Here is a 19,899-nt window from a genome sequence, read left to right as displayed (position 1 = left end):
AATTTACTTTATTTAAATTGCTACAAACTTATTAATTCAACCCTTTCAATTATTACTTTGAAAACATAGTCTTTAATTTCAGTTATTACTTTTCAAACACAGTCTTTATTTATCGCAGTTCACAATCAATAATGAATCGCTTCGCTTCCCAGCGCCTATTTTTATAACTCAAATCGGTTCGATAAACTACTAGGTTCTTGTAGTCGATGAATGTTCTCGATGCTTAAAGAAGCGAGTTCTCCTTTTAATCACAAGTGTTTACTACTACAAATTCTACGGTTGCTACGTACTTATTCTACTATAACACGATATTAGAGTAAAAGAGATAAATAGTGTATACACATTACGATATCATAGAATTTGTGTTATCTAAAATTGGAAATAAATTACAAAGGAACATATGCTTAAATTTCTTGCAACAAATTTTGTGTACACTGCATTGAGCTACGAATGGAGCCCAATATCACGGTTTTGTCTCTACTTATGTTCATCGAGTCGAATATTTTCATTGATGAATTTCTCTCTAACACCATTTGCTTGGCACAAAATTGTTCAGATATAGCTTCTCAATTTATTCCTTAACTAGTTATATGTATGTGTTAAAGTTTTTATATAAAGATAATGATTCACCAATTTTTTCAATGCACATTTGGTCTTAATTAACACAATCTAGAATGTACGTAGCAACTTTCCAAATTGCAAAGTTGTAGTTGTAATTAGTCATACACTTTACCTTTTACTTTACAAATAAATTCTACCATATTAAAAAGGAAAAGTCTTTTAACTTTTGCAAATTTTGTGAAACACTTTCCACTTTTACTTTGATATTATTTTTTTGCAAAGCTGCGAAGTAAAAAGTGTGTGAAATAGGTCCCCGGTTTATATCTGTGTCAATTTCCAAAATCTAAAAAATAGTTTTTATTATGACGAGTAGAAGGTTAGGTAGCGTGAACCCCAAATGTAAGAGAAAGGACAAAATATATTTGAAAAGTAAACAAATAAAAGGAGTATAGAGATAACGGTATAACAGTTTTATGTTTAGGATTTACATCGTTTTATTTTTACAGGTATATAATATGGAGCATTGACAATATACAATAATAAAACGCAGCTGTAGATTGCCCCTGAAAGATTAAACGATGTGCATGCGTGTAGTTCATAAAAGTTGTATAGATAGATAGATAATATAATTTTATTTCCATTAAAAAATTTAACAAAAACATTATTAGACTGGTATTCAAAATTAAGTATGACAATAACTTATCTATCTATGTATACAACTATCCCTTTTTTTCCTCCTATTTGTTTACTTTTCAAACATTTTCTGTTTCTTTTTTTCAACTATAGTTTAAACTACATTACCATTTGCGACGTACAATTGCCATCTACCTGCCATAACGAAAACTATTTATTATATCAACGGTAAGGAAGTGTGAATTGTATTATATTAGCAAAAAAGAGATAGACATATGCTTAATACTTTTGTGAATTACGTCGTAGGCTTTGTACATATACATAAAACTTAAAATGCACATTTTAAAATGTTTTGCAATTTTGTTACCTGAATTCTATTGTCTCTTCAGGTTATAAAAAATCGGATTGGTGATCCCGGAGGTTCTAAAGATTCCGAGATCTAGTTGGACGCAAGACACACTAAGCCAAGGCAATTTGGAACCTGTAAATCATTATGACACACCGCCCATTAGAGCTCTTTTAGCATCTCGTTTTAAGGCATCCCTACACGTAGAGTCAACTTTCCTGGAAGAGAAAAAGTTCTATGTCATCGAAACAGTAACTCGACCGATCGTGGTCATGTCACAAACAACCACATTCAGGATGGTAAAGGCGAAAAAAAGTCTTGCAACGACGAAAGACCTAACAAGTTGAGACATAACAGGTCAAGAGCAATCCAAATCTGAAAAGGCACTCAATCAGTTTGTAACGTAAGTACTTCAATTTTTGTTCACTTCCCAGAGCTCTTTTAATATCTCCTTTTCAGGCATCCGATCCGCTCGAAAATCCAATCGCATTGATGAAGAAGCTGTTCTAAGCCAACGAGGCATTCGTAGCATTGGTTGAAACGAAACGATCCTTGCCAACATCAATAAGTATTTCATGAATTTGGTAGAAGTGATATTTTTGGATCGTGTTTATGCCACCGAGTATCAAAAAGCATTTTGGAGACATGCCACATCTAGGGAACTAAATGGCTCAGTTTTATAACCCACGGCACTGTACTAAGTCGTTCTCAATGCATTATTCTTGCTTTTAATGAGCTTTTATTATAATTTTTGAATATTCTTTTGTGTATTGTTCTTGATGAGTAACGAAAAAAAAATAAAATTAAAGCTTAGAAAATTATCAATAAATAATTCCAGAAAAAAAATTGTTTTTGTCTCCAAATTTTTGGTTCTTAAGTTCAAAATTACGTTGGAAGAACATTTTTGAAAATAAATGAGGGATTGCAAAAGTTTTGGGTACCTTTTTTTATATTTTATTTCAATTTTTGGCGAGTAAAATTTTGACGACTAAATGCCTTGAATTTCATTTAAATTTCGTTTTGAGCATCTTTATAACGGTTTCCTGAAGCTTCTAGCCAACCTATAAAAACACTTTAAACACCAAAATGACCGTTATTTGATCCCGGATATGATAAAATGAAAATTTTGAAAATCAGTTGGAAAATGATTTCGAAAATTGACATTGAAAAAAATAAATGTTTTTTTTCTTTCTTTGCCCTCGAAATTGATTAAATAATTCGACTGCCGGAAAATGCAATACATCAAAATAATCGTGACCAATTTTCCTTTCATTTGAAACCTCAATTTTGAAAATCGGATCAGTATTTTCCGAGTTATAACGACTTTTGTAAAGTTGAAATGAATAACTTTGAATTTTTCAACTATTTGAATTATTCCAAGTCCATAGATAATTGATGCAGAAGTGCCCAGTAGATGGCGCTATTGTCAATTTTAGAATTAATTTGACAAAAATGATTCAAAGTTATGATTTTATGCACTACTTTCCCACAGATGTCGCCGTAATCTATTTTAGTATTTAAGCCCCGAAATTATGTATTTTCACATCAATAACCGTTAAAAATGTCATAATTTCAAAAATACGAATAAACAAAACTAGGTATCATTTTGTGCTGGGTTATTTACAATTTTTAAGGTACTATTTGAAAAATCTATAAGAATCTATAAAAGCTTCTGAATATAGCACAAAAATGGCCAAAATCGTTTCTAAAATCCCTGAACTACAAATAAGAATAAATCAAAAACAGTTCCTTACAAAATAATTGTTTGTTCTTTATTTATTATTTATTAAAAAAGGTACAAAAAATCAGTAATTTTATATTTCACAAAACTATATATTCACATCTTCATCATCACACTTAATCTTAAAATATAAATCTCAATATTTGTAATTTAAATAGTCATTTTAGATCTCTTCATCGAGTTTTTCGTCATCCCAATCCCAATTTAATTGAAAATCCTTCAAAAAACAAAAATTAAATTTTGAAAATTTAGAATTTTGAAAAGTTTGTCATATTCGATTATTAATATCAGTTAAACCTACATAATCCTCTATTGTTGAATGCGTTGGCAGGGAACATGGTACACATACTACATGCGCTACTCCAGTATTATGTCCTGTACATTCACACTGCTGGCAATTGATTGGTGCTGCTGTTTTTGCCACTCGCTTCGCGAATATACTAGCAACTTTCTTTATTGGATATCTATGTTCAGGTTGGAGTTTTCGAGCTGTAAAAACTGAACCATTCGTCTCCAAGGCCAATGGAGCGCACAGTCCTAGATAATCCTTGGGAATATGAAGTTGTTTTCTTGTTGCCGCGTCTCCATCCATAAATCGTTTTGTATAGACGAAATCACGATCCAAACCGAAGAAATGTCGAACTTTGTGCATTTTTTCAAACTCAAATCCAGTATCGGCAAGTATATGAAGATTGACACCTTCTTCAAGCATGTATTGCAGGATTGAAGTAAAATCAAACTGAAAGCAAAAAATTAAAGTTCAGTTGGAAGATTTTAAAAGGGATATTTGTGTACCTTCATTGCATTCGAAGAACAATCGGAACAAGAGAGTAGAATAAGGATCTTTGATGCACCTGGTCGGAACTCAAGGTGAGTGGCAACACTGATTGCTTGTAAAATATCACTATTATTGCCATTTCCAACTTCAATATGATCGAAGTATTTTTGTAGTTCATTTATATCCGAAGTGAACACATTATTATGATGGATTATGGAACGTGGAGAGTTAAATGGCTCATAACCTCCAAAAGCAAGGACGGAAAATCTATAATTTAAGAGTAGTTGACAAAATGTATTAACTTAAACTGCTCGTTTCTTTAAAAATGTCAACACATTACCTGTTATTGCTTATTTTTGCAGCCGCGAGTTCAGCTTCCAATGATGCCACAACTGTCATAAGATTCTTTTCAACTGTCAAATTAGTATTGCAGGGTTTGGCTTCTACAATAAAGACAACATCAGCTGTCTTGGGAATGTCTTCCTTATTAAGAGTGATGAATGTTCCCTCGGGGACATACGTTCCATTCAGAAGCTTACAGCTAGTTTAAAAAATAATGAGAAAAGTTATCTTGTGAAATATGAGATAGGCTTTTAATAATCAAACAACTTACAATACACACTGATCGGGAATTCTCATAAGAATCTTCGAATTGGCGCAAGCTTCGATATAAGCCAGCGCCGCTGTACAAACCCCCTTCATTGCTGGATTATTGTCTCTCATGGAATTCGAAGTTGACCCCAAGTCAAGACACATTTCCATAAATGGCAAGGGATTTATTGTCTCCGAACAAGCGGCAAATATTCCTGATGTGAAAATATTTTCACAAGCCTCCCTCACTTCTTTCGAAGGCTGAATTTTTTCATGAGTTTTTCGTTGCTTGCAGGATTTCAAACTCCATGAATCAGTGAATTCGTCTGTATCTTTGACCACGAGATTGCTTGATGTCATATATTCATCAAATGGCTCATTATTAAGAGTTCCTAGCAGGCCTGCTGTTTGACCGAAATACCAGCCTGCAACTTCAAAGCAACAGAGATTAAATTGAATATTACAACTTAGTGTGAAATCTTTTTTCGATTGAATTGTAAGAATGTCCATTTCACGGTAGATGGTAACAGAGCCAAAATGTAGAGGAAGCATTGGTGAATGATTGCCATCTATTATCAAAGTCTGTAATAAAAAACCGTGCATTGTTTGATTTGAATTGTATTTCTATTTTTACTTACATCCTCCTCCAAATTGATAACAATGACTTTATCATCCGTCAATAGAGTAAGCTTCTTTGTTGGGACTCTTGAAGATGCCTGTGAGAGAATAGATAAACATTCAAAGATATTCTTCGTGTATTTTCACATAGTGAACTTACCGCCGAAGATGGTTCTAAAAGAAGGGTAAAGTTTCGTTGGAAGAAGTCATGTGCAAGGATGTATGAACATTGCTGATCCCTTTCATCGCATTCCAAATTTAGTCCTACAAAGCTTTTATCGAAAGTCATATAATGACGGGAACCAATCAACAGAGATCTCTCTTTAAAAAATATCACAAAATCAAACAGATCTTTTACATAACAAAAGGCACTTGTAAACTCACCTTTATACGGTGGCAGCCACGTATCTGGATCCAGATTCGACTTTAAACCATAAAGATACCTTACAATCGAAGCATTCGTACTTGCAAAGAAATTTTGTGCCTTAGCCAGCGCTCTATACTCAGGAATTTCTTCAAATTTCGGTGTCTCATTGAAACTATGCCAAGACATTGGTAATTTTTGTTCCAAATCAATAACGCCCTCCTCAGGATCAAAGATAAATTTAGTCTTCGCCTCACGATACATGTCAGATGTTTCGAGTGCATTCATGGCATAAGTTTGGAACTTATTACGAAGCAGGGCGTATAGTTGATGCAGACGGTACTCAATTTGCAACTCATCAGCTAACCATTCGATCTTGGCACCGATTTCATCAATTTTCTGCAATACCAATTTGATGTGTTCCAATTTTTGAAGTTCCTTGATTTTGTTCCATATTTCTGTGATAACTTCATTTAATTCATTACCAAAGGGTACAAGTTTGAAGTACTTCTCCTTGACAAAGTTCCAAGCGATAACTGAATATTTTTTGATGTTTGTAATGGCATCATTCGACTTGATGTCTTTATACAGACGATCCACGTCTTGTGTGAAACTGGAGACTTTGTTGAAATATGGCGATTCAGCAAGTTCATTTGTTCGTTTGTAAATAAAGTCTTCAAAAAGAAACCAAAACTAAATTTAAATTTCCACATAAAATGTTAAAACTTACCGAAAACTTCCTTGCTAATATCCCAAGCGACTGTTTCAATGTACGATAGAAACCGGAAGACATGTGGTTCGATACGTTTTAGTACAGTTTTCCAGTAGTTTGACATTGTGGTTGAAAAGTTATTCCATAAGTTCTCGACATATTTTATAAACGATATGTGAAGGTCTTTTATGAATTTGTCATATTTTTCGACACCTTTTTCCATAAGATTTGAAAGATAACGTAGGTAGTCACCGTGGAAGAACTTATTGATGGCTTCAAGGGCTTTTTGATAGGAGCTCTTGATCTGGAAAACAATAAACAAAGCAACAATTATGAATTTTAATAATTGTTTCTTTTTCAAGCAAACAGTCCTAGTTTAAATTTTGAAAGAAGAGCAAAATCAACAATTCGAAATAACATCTAGACTTTCAATGAGAACCGCTGTACATGTTGAAGGTGGAAGTATAAGTAGGCGTTCTGTCAATCGAGAAGAAACCGACTACCCGCCGAACCTCAATTTTTCTAAGATTACAATTTTAGGTTACAATCTGACTGAATCTTATTTAAGGAACATTTGTATGCATATCAGCTATAAAAACGAATGTATTTGATAGGGGATGTGGAGGTGCACTTTTCGGGTATAAAAAGTCTGAAACATATGTCAGTTAAATTTAAAAACATAGAGAAATCCCGAATTTTTGAAATATCAATTGAAGACAGCGGTTTCGTTTGTTCCGATTAATTTGTACTGCAGTCACGACTACGATATGCTGCGATAACTTGTTTATGAACTAGGACTTACAATCCTATCACAAAACAACTTGAACAGTGGAACGAATTCAAAACATATTTATTATGATAGAAAATCGAAAGCTGAGGTGCGTGATACGAACGGAACTAACATTTTGGAACTGGCTGATGCTTAAGTTTGAAACATTCTAAACGGGAGCTGTGAAGACGACCAAGATGGTTAATTTACCATGGAACGTCGTGTTCTGTGATCGACTATTGTTTTATATATGAAAACTGGATCTCCAATTTGGATAAATTTGTATTAGCTGTAAAAACATTCTCCGATCCCATGCCTTTGGAGGTCTCGTTTAAGCTAAGAACAGGTCGTGGCGGAACAGCGGTTTCGGGATTTTCTCTTCCACCGAAATTTCATTGAAATTACCACAACAGAGATATTTTTCACTCCTAGCTTTAATAAAAAAAATTCAGCTTGTCAAAAAAAATTTGAAAGAAAGGTCATTACAAATTAGCAAAAGTGGTTCGATAGAAAGTGTGTGGCAGCAAGAAATCTTTCTTTTGCGTACTTAAGGGCATGTCGCATGCAAAAAAATTGATTGGTGCTTTGCGCTTAGCTTTGTAGCGTTCACATTTTTTCTGCTTATACGATTGACTACGTAACACCCAAATCACGAGTCCATGACCTTACATCATACCACATCCTAGAAATAAAAAAATATTTCTAAGAAAAGTTTTTTTTTATATTTTCTGTAATTGTATACCGCAAGCAAAACAAAGAATACAAAAACTAAATGAGCCATGAGACCAACAACAACAAAAAAATCTAAGAGAGAATTCTCTTCCTGAGCGCTGAGATGCAGTGGCATTCTTGGGAACTGGGAACTTCATTGTGTGCGTTTACAATGAAATTTGTTGTTAAAAAATGCAAAATAGACCTCTTTTATACAAATTAAATTAAATAAATAGTGGACGCAAGAACTTTTTACTTATATATAGAATAAACAAAATGCCAAAAAAAATAAAAAAAATATTTTGGAATTATATAAGCTCCCAATCCCTCACAATTGCACCACAAATGTTGTTATATTGAAATGCATTTTTAATTATGTTGCGACAAATATTTTTTTTTCAAGTATGAGTAATATATATGGGCCTTTAAAAAAAAAAATTAACACAAAAGAAAATCAGTTCACCCCATGAATTCCCAAAAAAAATTGGAAAAAAAAAATGCATTTTGGATTTTTTGTCTAAAAAAGTAAAAAATTAAAAAGCAAATATCTGCACATATCTTTAGAATTTGCAAAAAAGTTGAATTTACTTAGCTGGCTGTTATACTTTGGAAGCTTTATCAAATATTGCATCTATGACACAATGCAAATTTGCCCTATTTTTCATAGTTTTCTACAATTTTTCTTGGAATAAATAAATAAATTAAAAAAATAATCTGTTCAATTTATAAAAATTTATTGTTTTTTGGATAAATATAAAAATAATAAAAAATTATATTTAACACACTAACCAATTGCTTTTCGCAAGTAACTACCTGAATTTAATGATTTTTTAGTGATTCTAGTGCTGTTAAGGAATACATTTTTTTAAATTTTGTATTCCTTTATATATTATTTTATTTTATATAATAAAAAAAGCTAAGCGCAAAGCACCAATCATTTTTTTACATGAGACATGCCCTTAAAGTTACTTAGAACGTCAAATATTATTAATTTTAAAGTCTTACATGCATCTAAAAAAAAAAAAGAACTTTGAAAAGAACGTAAAGACGTGTTCCATTTTTTTTTGGAGTTTGTTTAATTCTGAAAGAATTCCGCAAGAGATCATTTGGAATTGATGTACTCAATCTAGAGAAAACCATACAATTGATGAATGGAGAACGAGGGTGAGAAGTTTTATACCAATATTGTTTGAGTGCCTTACGATATAGAACATGTTTAATCAACGAAAGTTTATAATGCATACAAAATTATTTGCAAAACTGTTAAATTAAATTTTTGAGAACGTTATATTAGATTTTTCTTTAGTATTATTATTATAAAAATTAAATTGTAAATTTCAGTCTGGTAGACGGCCATTGGCCAAACCATTTAAAGACTTAAGATAAACTTACAAAGAAAATTGTGAACAGTATTAAAATTTTGAAGTCAACATAACTAAAACTCTAACTAACTATCAATGTTTGTTTAATGCCAGGATAACCTACAAATTCTTTGCTTACTAAACTAAGTGCCTCTAAATTTCTCTTACGGTTTATTTACGTGCCAATTAATTTTGTATCAAATAAAACATTTCAACATGTTGTAACTTTAAAATAAGACCAAAACTTACCGTTTCGATGAGCCACACAATATTCTTCCGCAGAGCTTTTCCAGAATCACCCATAGCATGCCACAGTTCTGTAAATATCTTTGGCAGAGACTGAATGTGATCTCTTATTGCCAATTCATCTAGTACGGAGAGCGTAAAATTGACGACAGTCTTGATGTAAAAGTCATTGGCTTCATATGATTGATTTACAAAGATACGAAGTTCTTCCAAATCCTGCTCTAAAATAGTCAGCTCTCTAAAATAATAATAGTAAAATATTGAAACAAAATTAAAATGTTTAACATCTTTCTATAAAAATCGATTGTTGTACAATCGTGAGTAAAGCAGTAGTTCAGAGAGTTAAATGTTAGGTAAAAGTTATTTCATATAGCTAAGCCTAGATTGAATCTCAGTTAACTTTAAGTCCTGAGCTAAAGCTTATAAATTGATCTACGATTTTAAAATTAGCTCTAAGGTAGTTCGTTCATTTACACTCACCCAACATCATCTAAAAATGATTGAGTATGAATACTAGCTGTACTCCAGACGTCGTTAATAGTTTCTGAAGTTTCAGTGTACATATTTTTGATCCAAAAATCAATTCCATCCGAAAATGATGTATAGAATGAAGTTCCAATTGATTTCCATTTTGCCTAGAAGAAATTAATTTGATTTTGTTCACCAAAAAATTGGTAGAATCATAGCTGTCACTCACCTTCAACTCATCCTTTATCTTAGGCCTCCAATGGAATTTGCCAGTTATTAGCCTTGAATGGTTCATCTTATAATACGAAGTTACATCAATTATTCTTATTTCCTCATAATTCCGCCAAATATCTAAGAATCCATTTCTGGCATCTGGAATATGTCCAATCATTTGAAGATTTTGACTTGAGTCTTCTGTCAAATTAAATTCAGCCCGAGCGTATTTCTTTGCCAAATCAACATAAACATATCCAGTATTATTCAAATCCGGAGACTCCCAAACAGTTGCATTTAATCCATATAAAGGATATTTTCCATAGGGAAGTACCCACAGCCGAATTGCTCGATAAGGTGTGTTCCGCTAGATTAAAAAATAAAACTGTCAAACTGTTTGCATAGAAATGGTGGTGTATATACCTCATATTCGAATTCTTTGTTGTTCATATCGAGTTTAGCTAAAAATCGTCCCTTCTTTTCGGGGAAATACCCTCGACGATAGAATGCATTGGTATCGGCCTTATAGTAAGAACTTTTTGCCAAAAGCATTCCATGGACATCAACATTCAAAGTACTTGCTGGATGAAGAACAACAAAATCTAATGTATAGTTCGTGATTCCATGACTTGTGCCGAGATCTTTTAGAAGGGCATTAATCGTCAACAAATGTTCAGGATCTTCAGAATAGTCAACTATTAAAGATGCCCTTATCAAGTCTTCTATTCCACGATAAAGAGATCCTTTAAATTGGACGTCCTGCAAATACAAATTAATAACTTTCCAAAAAACAAACAACTATAGAATTTAGACCTTCTCAAGGTAGGGATGACCAATTGTGAAAACAACACTTTGCTTGTCTTTGTCACCTCGCTGTAGTGCTTCACTTTGCCACAAAAGTCCTGTTCTAACTGTTTTCTTCTCTTGAGATTGGTCTATTGTCCATTTCAGGGATAAATCTGAATCAAACTTGTCTTCTGTCACATAGTACCAGCCCTCAGCTGATAGATTTCGTCTAGGATATGAAAGTTCCAGCAAGAAGTTTTGTGATTCATTTGAAGCCTTTTGAAGAAAAAAAACATGAAAATGTGACCGACTATGTATTAAAACATCAAAGTACCGTGCTAGAGTTTCCTAACTCAACGTTGTACCCAATCCATGCAGTTGGAGCCAATTGAAGCTTTGATTTGTGTTTGGTCAACATGTCCAAATAATCATATTCTGAATTCAAAATAATTGTTCGATTCGGATGAATTGCAACAACTTTGAATTCTTGACCAGTATCGGTTGATCGAATATGTAATTCTCCGGTAAGATTCATAGCTTTCGAATTTCGAAGTTCGAAAATTTCACAATGTTTCATATCCTAAGAAAGATTTTTGAAATTTTTAAAACATGTTTTTTGTTCTCTAAAAACTTAAACTTACATTATCTGGGAATTCAGCATTAGTGTACTGTTTTGCATGGACATAATGAATACCCAATGGTTTGAGTTCATTTTCAAGGCTTATATCGATGACATCTTTTTCGAAACCCATACGTTGTTCGGTCTTGCAGTTATAACGCCCATTTAGGACATTCTTATCGTTGTATATGACATTTGCTTGACCAATGTGTAAAAGCTCACGTTCCTTCATGCTGAATTCAACGTTACCTTGATGGCGGGTAGTTAGGGGTAATTCAACCTGAATTGTGCCTTGCAGATCTCGATTGAGATTCTGTGACGTATAGGTGCTGTGTAAGTTGAAGAAGCCTGAGTCTTCAGGCCAAGTAGCTTTGGCGTATCGTATTGATTCCCCTCTGAAAACGAAGCCATACATAAATTAATAAACTAAATCTAATAAAAAACCCTGTTTTCGTAAATTGAGTTTACCCAGCTGTGGTGAAATTAATGTCCGTTCGAAGCCATGTTATGTTAAAGAAGGGCAATGTTCCATTTAAGTATCCCTTCATGTTAGAAAGGGTGTTGAAAGCCATATCGATTTCTCCAAGTCGTTTAGATGCTGGCGAATCTAGAGTACACCTAAAAAAACCCATAGGCTTCTTAAAAAAGTGTCTATTCCGAAAATTTGCACATCACTTACATCAACATATGGAAATCATTTTCCTCATCGTAGTTTCCTCTAACAAACATTGTTTCTTCTTCATACAATGGCGTAGTCAGTTTTGCATAAAACTCCTTCCTAACTTGTTTCTTCCGCAATACCTGGAAATCGCCTTCAATTGTTGACAAATTTGACACCTTTCCCCATTGAACTCTGCCCAACCCTTGAAGGTCATCAGCATTTCTATATGAAACTCGAGTGACGAATTTATTCTTAGCTTCTTGCGACTCATATTTACTTTCGGCAAATATATTTGGTGGTTCATGTGTCATGAAATTACCACGATAGCGTACACCTAATTGATGGGTATCGCCTACAGGTTTAGGAAGTTGCAAAACAAGTCCAGCTTGAATATCTCGTCGAGAGAGCGAATTCAATGTTCCATTAACATCGAGAATCCATTCAGAATCCACGTTAATTTTGCCACCAGTCAGAAGTCTTTGAAAGCTTTTATTCGGATTTAGATATTTGATACTTGTTTCTGCATTGCGGGGCGGGGTTATTCCATTGGCGATTGAACTTTTCAAATTAAGTTGCATATTTTCAGCTAAAATCCAAGACCAAGAGCAAGCTTTTCGTACATTTAACTGTCCAATTTTGTATTGTGCTTCGATTTCACCAGAGTCTTTTTGAACATTGACGCTTGTTTGGAAACTACCACTTTCCAGACCTAATTGTCTCCATGGAGTTTGGAAACCCACTTCTCCGATAAAGAATCCTTGGCTCTTAGGTTGAATTTTGGCGTTAAGACTTATTCTAGAAATTTCTGGCTCACTAGACTGAATCAATGCGTCAAAGTCCCAATCGAATTTATTTCTGAAGGTATAACCTCCGGAAATTTGACACATTTTACCATTTTCAATTGCACTGAATTGGAGGCTTTTTCCTTGTTTATCATCATCGTTTTTGACATCTAACTCAATGAATCCATCAGGCCCGCCAGCCTTCGGCTGAACTCGAAGTCTTGCCTGCGACGGATAGCTCTCTGCCATTTTGACCGTTCCACTAACTATAAAAACAGCCATATTTCGATACAAATGACCATTTACCAGATATTCATTGGATTTAGCTTGATTACGAACAAAAGTTCCAATGAGTGATACATTTCGGTAGTGCTTCATAGGTGTCCAAATTTCAATGTTGATGATGTCTTTCTTTTTACTAGCTCTCGATCCGTATTCAACTCGATGACCATCACGATGAACCATAGCAAAGTCAACATTGAAATTAGGATTTGGAGCTTTTGTGAGGAGTATAGAGCTTTCAGCTAACTTCAGGGGCAGCATACTTGTTTGAATTTTACTCTTTGCATTAATAATATAAGCTTTGTCAAGACGCCATGATGTCTCCATTTCAAGCTATAAAAAGATATAAGATTGTAATGATAATTGAAAGCTTAACGTGCCGAAAATTCACAACAAACCATGTCCACAGTTCCATTATCATTTACTTCAAGCTGAAGATCCAAGGAATTGTCAATATCAGAAAAGTCTTTCTTCACATAAGCTCTCCAGCCATAGTAGGGAACTACATCAGTATCTAAAATGAAGCCCACAGAACTCTCCAGGAAGTTTTCCTCAACCTAAAATAAAAAAAAAGTTATTAAAAAGTTGATATATGTATGTTTCAGCTCAACTCACCTCGACAGATGCAGCTACTGAGAGAGTTGTGCTAGCAGTTTTCGATGTTATATTTCCCCTTTGAATATTATCATCCAGCTCTAATACAGCTTCAACTTGAATTTCTTTCAAAATTTCATATGGTGTCCTAACTCTCAAAGTCATTTCATGTTGCTTGGCAACTTTGTCTTCCAATACCTTCGTATAATTTACCATGGCACCAAATTCTATTGGAGTTGAATTTCCATTGTCGATGGTGAAATCTATTCTCTCCACGAAATATCGGTCCAAATCAACATGATATTCGAAGATGTTCTTCAAATTTCGGCAGGATTCGAATGGAGTCCAGAGATTCAAAATATTCTTTACATTCATCATATCGGGATAATATAGACGGTCTTTAAAATCTACCCGTCCAGCAGGAAGTTGAGCATCACCAACAATGATGAAGTAATCATAGATCTCTTGAATATCTATTTGACCGTTTATTGTTGGCCATGTCAAGGTGTCAAGTTCGCCTTCGACGAAATACGAGAAATATTCACTCAAATCATAATCATCTTCCCCATCATCTTCGCCACTAGTTGCTTCTGGTGGTTGTAAGTCTTCGTCGTAGAACAGTTCAAGATCCAACTTATTTGGACTTATCAATGTAAGTAGCTTTGATTTCGGTCTTCCATTGACCTTAATGCCGAGTTTATGTTTTGAAAGCTTTCCATGAACTTCCATTACAAATACAATGTCTGTTTTGATAATTTTTAGCACAAGACCATTGTGTTCGAAGTCTGGGAATGGAGTATAGACTTGGTATGAGTATTCAAAATCTGTGGCATTATAGAATCTCCAGACACCGGTGAATCCTAACGTAGCGTTATTTAAAGTTCCACGAAGATCAACGGTTATTGGTTTAACTTTTCCAATGAAGCTTACTTGATTTAGGTTTTCGAACGGTGTTGCCAGGCTAAGTTTTACATCGAAATCTGAAAACGCATTGACAACCAATAGAACTTCCGCACCTAAGGCTAATTTAGCTGAACGGACTAGAGCAACTGCATGCCGATTCTTTTCACTTAGACCAAATCGACCGTTGATGGTTCGGAATTTTTCCAAAGGTGTTGTTATATTGACTTCCAGCATGCAATCGGTGAATTTCCGGACATAACCATCCAACGCCAAAGTGAATTCCCTTATATCAAAGTTTAGCGAAGCTACTCCTTGGACTTGACGGTCGTCACTCAAGCTTAGCCTTGTTACAAGTCCACCTTTGCGGTAGCCATTAAATGGACTCACCATAAGAACTGAACCACTGACATTTTTATAGCCATCATCTTTTATGAATTCCCAAGCAGACTTGACACTGTAGACTTTTAAAGTGTCATTGAGACCAGTGTGTCGCAGAGCAAACTCAGAGTCGAATTTCCTTAAGTCCTGTCGGTGCTTAAGTTTCAGGAGTATTGTTGGAATGTCCTTGATTGTGCTATTAATACCCAAGTCCACGTGGAAACTTAGAAGAGGCTCGTGAACTTCATAGTTACTTTCATAACCGATTTGAAGTTTTTGATTTTCTGCCCAGAGAATTGAAGCATTTCCCGCATAAAGGTTATTTCGATTGAAAATGCCGGCCTGAAGGTTATTCTTGTGCCATCCATGGAAAGGTGTTGTTAACTCAGCTCGAACCCAGTTATTGAATTCTTCCCCCGACAGGAATCCTGCGTCATATTTGAATAGTATGGCTTCGTTAGTTCCCCAAGTTGCTCTCGCTGAACCATAATACTCTGGTCCACCAGCAAAAACGTTGAATCCACAGCTGAAAGTTCGATCAGGATAAGTGAACATTATTGTAGAATCGTAAGTTCTATCAGAAGGATTATTGTACTCCGCATTCAAAGCCAATCGCTGAGATGGATCTCTATTGGCGTCCCATTTAAGTTCAACTGAAAGTTCTTTCTTCTTCGGAATTGTCAAAACTCCCAATCTCAGATGCAGGTCACGAAGCCTTAAATTAAAACAGATTGATTAAAAATAAATACAGAAGCTTTTTATATTAAAGCTTAAAATTTACTTGTCCAGATGTATCTCTATCTGCAGAAGCTTAGGTTGCTGTGAGAGCAACTTAGCAGCTATTCCATAATCTCGATCTTTGACTTTCAATTTCACTTCAGCATTTGAATTGGTTTGATTTTCATTACGATTATACCGTAATGTCAATCCGTAAGGGTCCTTATTGTATTTGGCTTGTAAATCAGCAAAAACTAAGAGTTGACTACGTCGGAAGATCATATTGAATGAAGTCACTTCAAAAGATGGACTCTCCACAAGTAATTTAAGATGGTGTAAAACCTGAAGGACTGAACTTTTGTCCTTGTAATTACCTTTGATTGAAATGGAGTGCCCCGAAAACCAAGTACCGTTAAAGTTTATCTATAGAGATATATAGAAAAAATATATCATGAAATAATTCTCGTATTTAAAGAGTTTTTTTTACCATATAATCTTCTTTGAGTCTCTCATTAAGTTGCAAACGAACAGTACAAGAATTAAATTCTGGAACCGTAAGGTTCATATAAGCATCAACCGCAAATAGATTTCTTCGCGGGAAATGAGCTGAAAAAACTGCGGTTGCTTCTTTTTGTTTAGCATAGCGAAGTCCAATTATAACATTATGTTCAGTTCCATTTTTACTGCGTTCTTCGTGCCTGAGAAAGAGTTGGTACATCGGAATAAGCAAACAAAATTTCTGTAAGCTCTTGCAACACTTACTTAACTAAAACACGGAAATCAATATTGGATTTTGGCATAAGAAGTTCCACAGAGGCCTTAGTTCTCGAACCTTCCCATCCATATTCTTCGGAAAAAGACCGGGCAAAAATGAGGCGAAGCTGACTTGTTTGGTTCGGATTAATGGCATCGGGGTTATTATTGTAGGTAACAACACCCTCGGTATGACCTTTCAGTGAGAGCCATGTGGCATTTGAGGCAAAATTTAACTTGGGATGGGCAGATGTCCTGAGTTTTATGTTGCCATTATATTCGGTTTTAGATTTGTCTCCAGTGTTAGTAAGTTTTGCCTCCAAGTTTACTGTTTCAATTTTTTTCGACTCAAACTGTCAAAGAGAACGATATGGTTTTATTTATTTACTTTATAACTCTGTACAATTTCTCTCCAGAACTGGCTATTTTTTTATAATTTTAGTCCAGAGTTCTAAAAGAGTTTATAAGGAAATAAAACTCTAAGTTTTGAGAAGAAAACGAGCAGTTAATTTAATGATATGTATACGTTATGTTAAAACCTTTCGAAATTTCGACGTTTCTTAAACAATGCCCAAAAATTTAATTTCTTTCAAATTTAAACATTTTTATACTCACCCTATAATGAACTGTCAAATTGGTGGTAGTATTAATTTCAGTTTTCACCACATTCCCCCGAATCAGGGCTTGTAATTTTTTCGTTTCAAAAGTCAACTCAATATCATTCTGCGAAATGCCATTCTTTTCATTTATCCTAATTGTTCCAATTAATCCCGTTATATTATCTCCATTTACAGCCAACAGAGCCTTAGGTTTATAAATCCATGCATTTCTTTCTTGCGACCTTTTTAATTCTGCATTGAAATCTAAATTTTTCTTTCCATTCGTATCGATCCAAATGTCAAGCCTACGATCATCTGGATTTCCATTGTAAACTCCTCCGGCTGAGTAGGTTTGAGCTCCATTAATAAAGCGCATTGATACGTTAGCCATAGAAGGAGTTGTTGAGACATTCGCCATAAGAAGTCGAACTATGGTAGAATCTGGTGTGGTGAATATGATAGACCATTTTGAATCGTTCTTAATTTGAGCCCATTTATATTCGAAAACAAAATCTTTAGCACTTATATCAGATTTCTCTAGAATCCAACTGATATTCATTGGTCCACTCAACAAGAGACCAGGATGAGATGTCTCATTGTTGTAATTCACCAAATCCGGTACACTAAATGACGAACACACTTTCAAACCTACTGCCTGGTCAAGAACTGGCCAGGTGCAAGTTTTGTTCGAACGTCTCTGGTCGATACCTGTTTGAGGAATCTCTTCGGATTCAGCCAAAACAATCATTTCTGACCTTGCACTGAAAATTTCATTTTTGTCCTGAGGCAAACTAAATGTAAATGAAACCAAATTAGCTCCACGAATTTTCATCTTTGCTTCCAAAGCTGAGCTTGAGTAGAGATTACTTTTGACCCGTATACCAGATTGCGCATAAAAAGCATCAGTTTGCAATGTAGTTATGACATCAACCGACACACTTGGCTTGAGTTTACCATTGAAGTCAAAACTCTTGTAGTCTAAAGAATCCCTCAAACGTTCCAAGCTTCCCGAGAGCCTTAAGTCAACGGATGAAGCACCAAATGCATGAATTGATAGAGGAAGGCCAATGTCAGTGGGAATGTTGTACGAAGCATCTAGAAACACACTTGATTTTGTGTACTTCAATTCATTTCCTGATAAAATTTTCTCAGCTTGATGGAATGGATCAAACTCTTTGGCCAAAGCCATCACTTCAACTAGACCCTCCATTGAATAAAATTGAAGATCATTGCCAAATATTCGAAGGCCCAAAGTGGCTTTAGGATTGTTGTAGTTGTACTTAAGCTTGTAGCCCAAATTGTCGATGTTCTTATGAATAGTTTCGGTTTCGCTTGGTGGATTGACACTTCGACGTCTGCGACTACTGCTGCTTTCGTCTTCTTCGAATTCATAGTCATCGTTGTCATTCAACTCATTGGTATCGCGTTTTATCCTCAACGGGTCAAAAGCTAGTAAATTGTCAATGGAATCTGTAGAAGAATTTATTAAAAGTAGTCAATTATTAAAGTTCAACAAGGGAAATACCTTCATTGAAAGCTGTGTTCTCTCCAAGCCAAGTTGTCAGGAAGCTAAACTTCTTTCGAAGAAAATCTTTATTGTATGGTCCCTTGGGTCCAAATATTGCTGTTGCTAATTCTTCAAAACCTTCAGCTCGTGCAGAAATTTCAAAGAAATTCACGGATTGTCCAAAAAGATCAGCAGTGAAATTCAACGTAGCCATACGTGGAAGATAAGACTCAGTCCCGAATACCAAATTAGCATCAGTCGAAGATCCTGAAAGATTTTTTTACATTTTTTTGAATCTTCATAAAACGAAACTAAATTCTTTCTTACCGAAATTAAATTCATCGAAAAACAAACTATGCTCGTAGTTCCTCGAGAATTTCCGAATATCCATTTTGAATTTATCAGCTAAATCATCACTGATCAACAGACCTTGAGCTTCCACTCGAACTGGGGACGAGGACTTGGCTAAATTGGTTAAATGAGACCAAACATATGATCCAACTTGATTGATTTCTTCCCGACGCAGAACATCTTTGATCAAATCAATAGAATAATGATCAGGACATCGCATAGCTTGAATATAACTGAAAATTCGAATTTCAGTATTGATCGTTGAATTTCCATAGGTTTGCAAGAAGAATTCCTTATATTTTTGACAATCAACTCGTCGAAAAGCCAATACGCTCTGCAGCCGAATATCAACTGGTGTCATATCTTCCGTGATCAGTTCCTTCAGCTGTTCACCAAAAGTCTCCGACAATACTCCAATATTTCCAAGACCCTTCAAAATAACCATAAGTCGATCGTGTGTGCGCCTTTCGTGCTTGTACATATTGAAAAGGCTCAAAAACTCCGTTTCAAGAAGATTGATAATTTTTTTGATTTTCTCATTTGAACCACAGTCAGGATTATGTCTACAAAAGCTATGAACAGCCGCTGTTGATGCTAAAGTGTACTCAGCATCTACTTTTTTCTTGGAAAATTCAAGAATCGTATAGAAAGTCTCAAGACTTTCTTCATCAGGTCGCTGAATGAAGGCCAATGAAGACATCCAGCTCTGAGCAAGGGGCTTGGGAATGGTATTGGAAATAATTTGGTCACGCATCAGCTGATATGATGCTGTACTTCCAATATATGGTAGACTTTCGAGCACATGGTTTCTAAATATAACATAGGGAGTAATATTGATAATTATTATCAGTGACT

At 34.7% G+C, this 19,899-nt stretch overlaps 1 protein-coding gene and 1 long non-coding RNA gene across 3 annotated transcripts in view; one reads left to right on the top strand and one right to left on the bottom strand.

Moving 5' to 3' along the window:
- Window positions 1-1,329: 1,329 nt before the first annotated feature.
- Window positions 1,330-2,400, top strand: LOC129940285 (uncharacterized). Its single transcript, XR_008780651.1, has 3 exons — window positions 1,330-1,422; window positions 1,584-1,943; window positions 2,000-2,400. It is a non-coding gene; the product is annotated as an uncharacterized LOC129940285 (long non-coding RNA).
- Window positions 2,401-3,290: 890 nt separating this feature from the next.
- The window catches only part of LOC129953252 (uncharacterized), a 37,945-nt gene continuing 21,336 nt past the window's right edge, over window positions 3,291-19,899 (bottom strand). For both annotated transcript variants that reach the window (XM_056066238.1, XM_056066248.1), the window contains exons 6-31: window positions 19,021-19,853; window positions 18,712-18,960; window positions 17,203-18,656; window positions 16,597-16,940; window positions 16,322-16,532; window positions 15,899-16,257; window positions 13,858-15,832; window positions 13,641-13,799; window positions 12,197-13,575; window positions 11,986-12,135; window positions 11,540-11,912; window positions 11,233-11,478; window positions 10,926-11,174; window positions 10,536-10,871; window positions 10,129-10,479; window positions 9,912-10,066; window positions 9,435-9,669; window positions 6,363-6,648; window positions 5,653-6,306; window positions 5,429-5,589; window positions 5,289-5,366; window positions 4,673-5,232; window positions 4,400-4,600; window positions 4,077-4,326; window positions 3,583-4,020; window positions 3,291-3,498 (exon numbers count right to left, since the gene is read on the bottom strand). In XM_056066238.1, the coding sequence (XP_055922213.1) occupies window positions 3,445-3,498; window positions 3,583-4,020; window positions 4,077-4,326; window positions 4,400-4,600; window positions 4,673-5,232; window positions 5,289-5,366; window positions 5,429-5,589; window positions 5,653-6,306; window positions 6,363-6,648; window positions 9,435-9,669; window positions 9,912-10,066; window positions 10,129-10,479; window positions 10,536-10,871; window positions 10,926-11,174; window positions 11,233-11,478; window positions 11,540-11,912; window positions 11,986-12,135; window positions 12,197-13,575; window positions 13,641-13,799; window positions 13,858-15,832; window positions 15,899-16,257; window positions 16,322-16,532; window positions 16,597-16,940; window positions 17,203-18,656; window positions 18,712-18,960; window positions 19,021-19,853 (11,740 nt within the window). In that variant the 3' untranslated portion in view covers window positions 3,291-3,444. The remainder of the gene's footprint in view (window positions 3,499-3,582; window positions 4,021-4,076; window positions 4,327-4,399; window positions 4,601-4,672; window positions 5,233-5,288; window positions 5,367-5,428; window positions 5,590-5,652; window positions 6,307-6,362; window positions 6,649-9,434; window positions 9,670-9,911; window positions 10,067-10,128; window positions 10,480-10,535; window positions 10,872-10,925; window positions 11,175-11,232; window positions 11,479-11,539; window positions 11,913-11,985; window positions 12,136-12,196; window positions 13,576-13,640; window positions 13,800-13,857; window positions 15,833-15,898; window positions 16,258-16,321; window positions 16,533-16,596; window positions 16,941-17,202; window positions 18,657-18,711; window positions 18,961-19,020; window positions 19,854-19,899) is intronic.

This window comes from Eupeodes corollae, chromosome 1 (assembly GCF_945859685.1).
Source record: "Eupeodes corollae chromosome 1, idEupCoro1.1, whole genome shotgun sequence".
Taxonomy (NCBI): domain Eukaryota; kingdom Metazoa; phylum Arthropoda; class Insecta; order Diptera; family Syrphidae; genus Eupeodes; species Eupeodes corollae.
The sequence above is the reverse complement of the archived record's forward strand: the minus strand, read 5'-3'. Positions and strand labels throughout refer to the sequence as shown.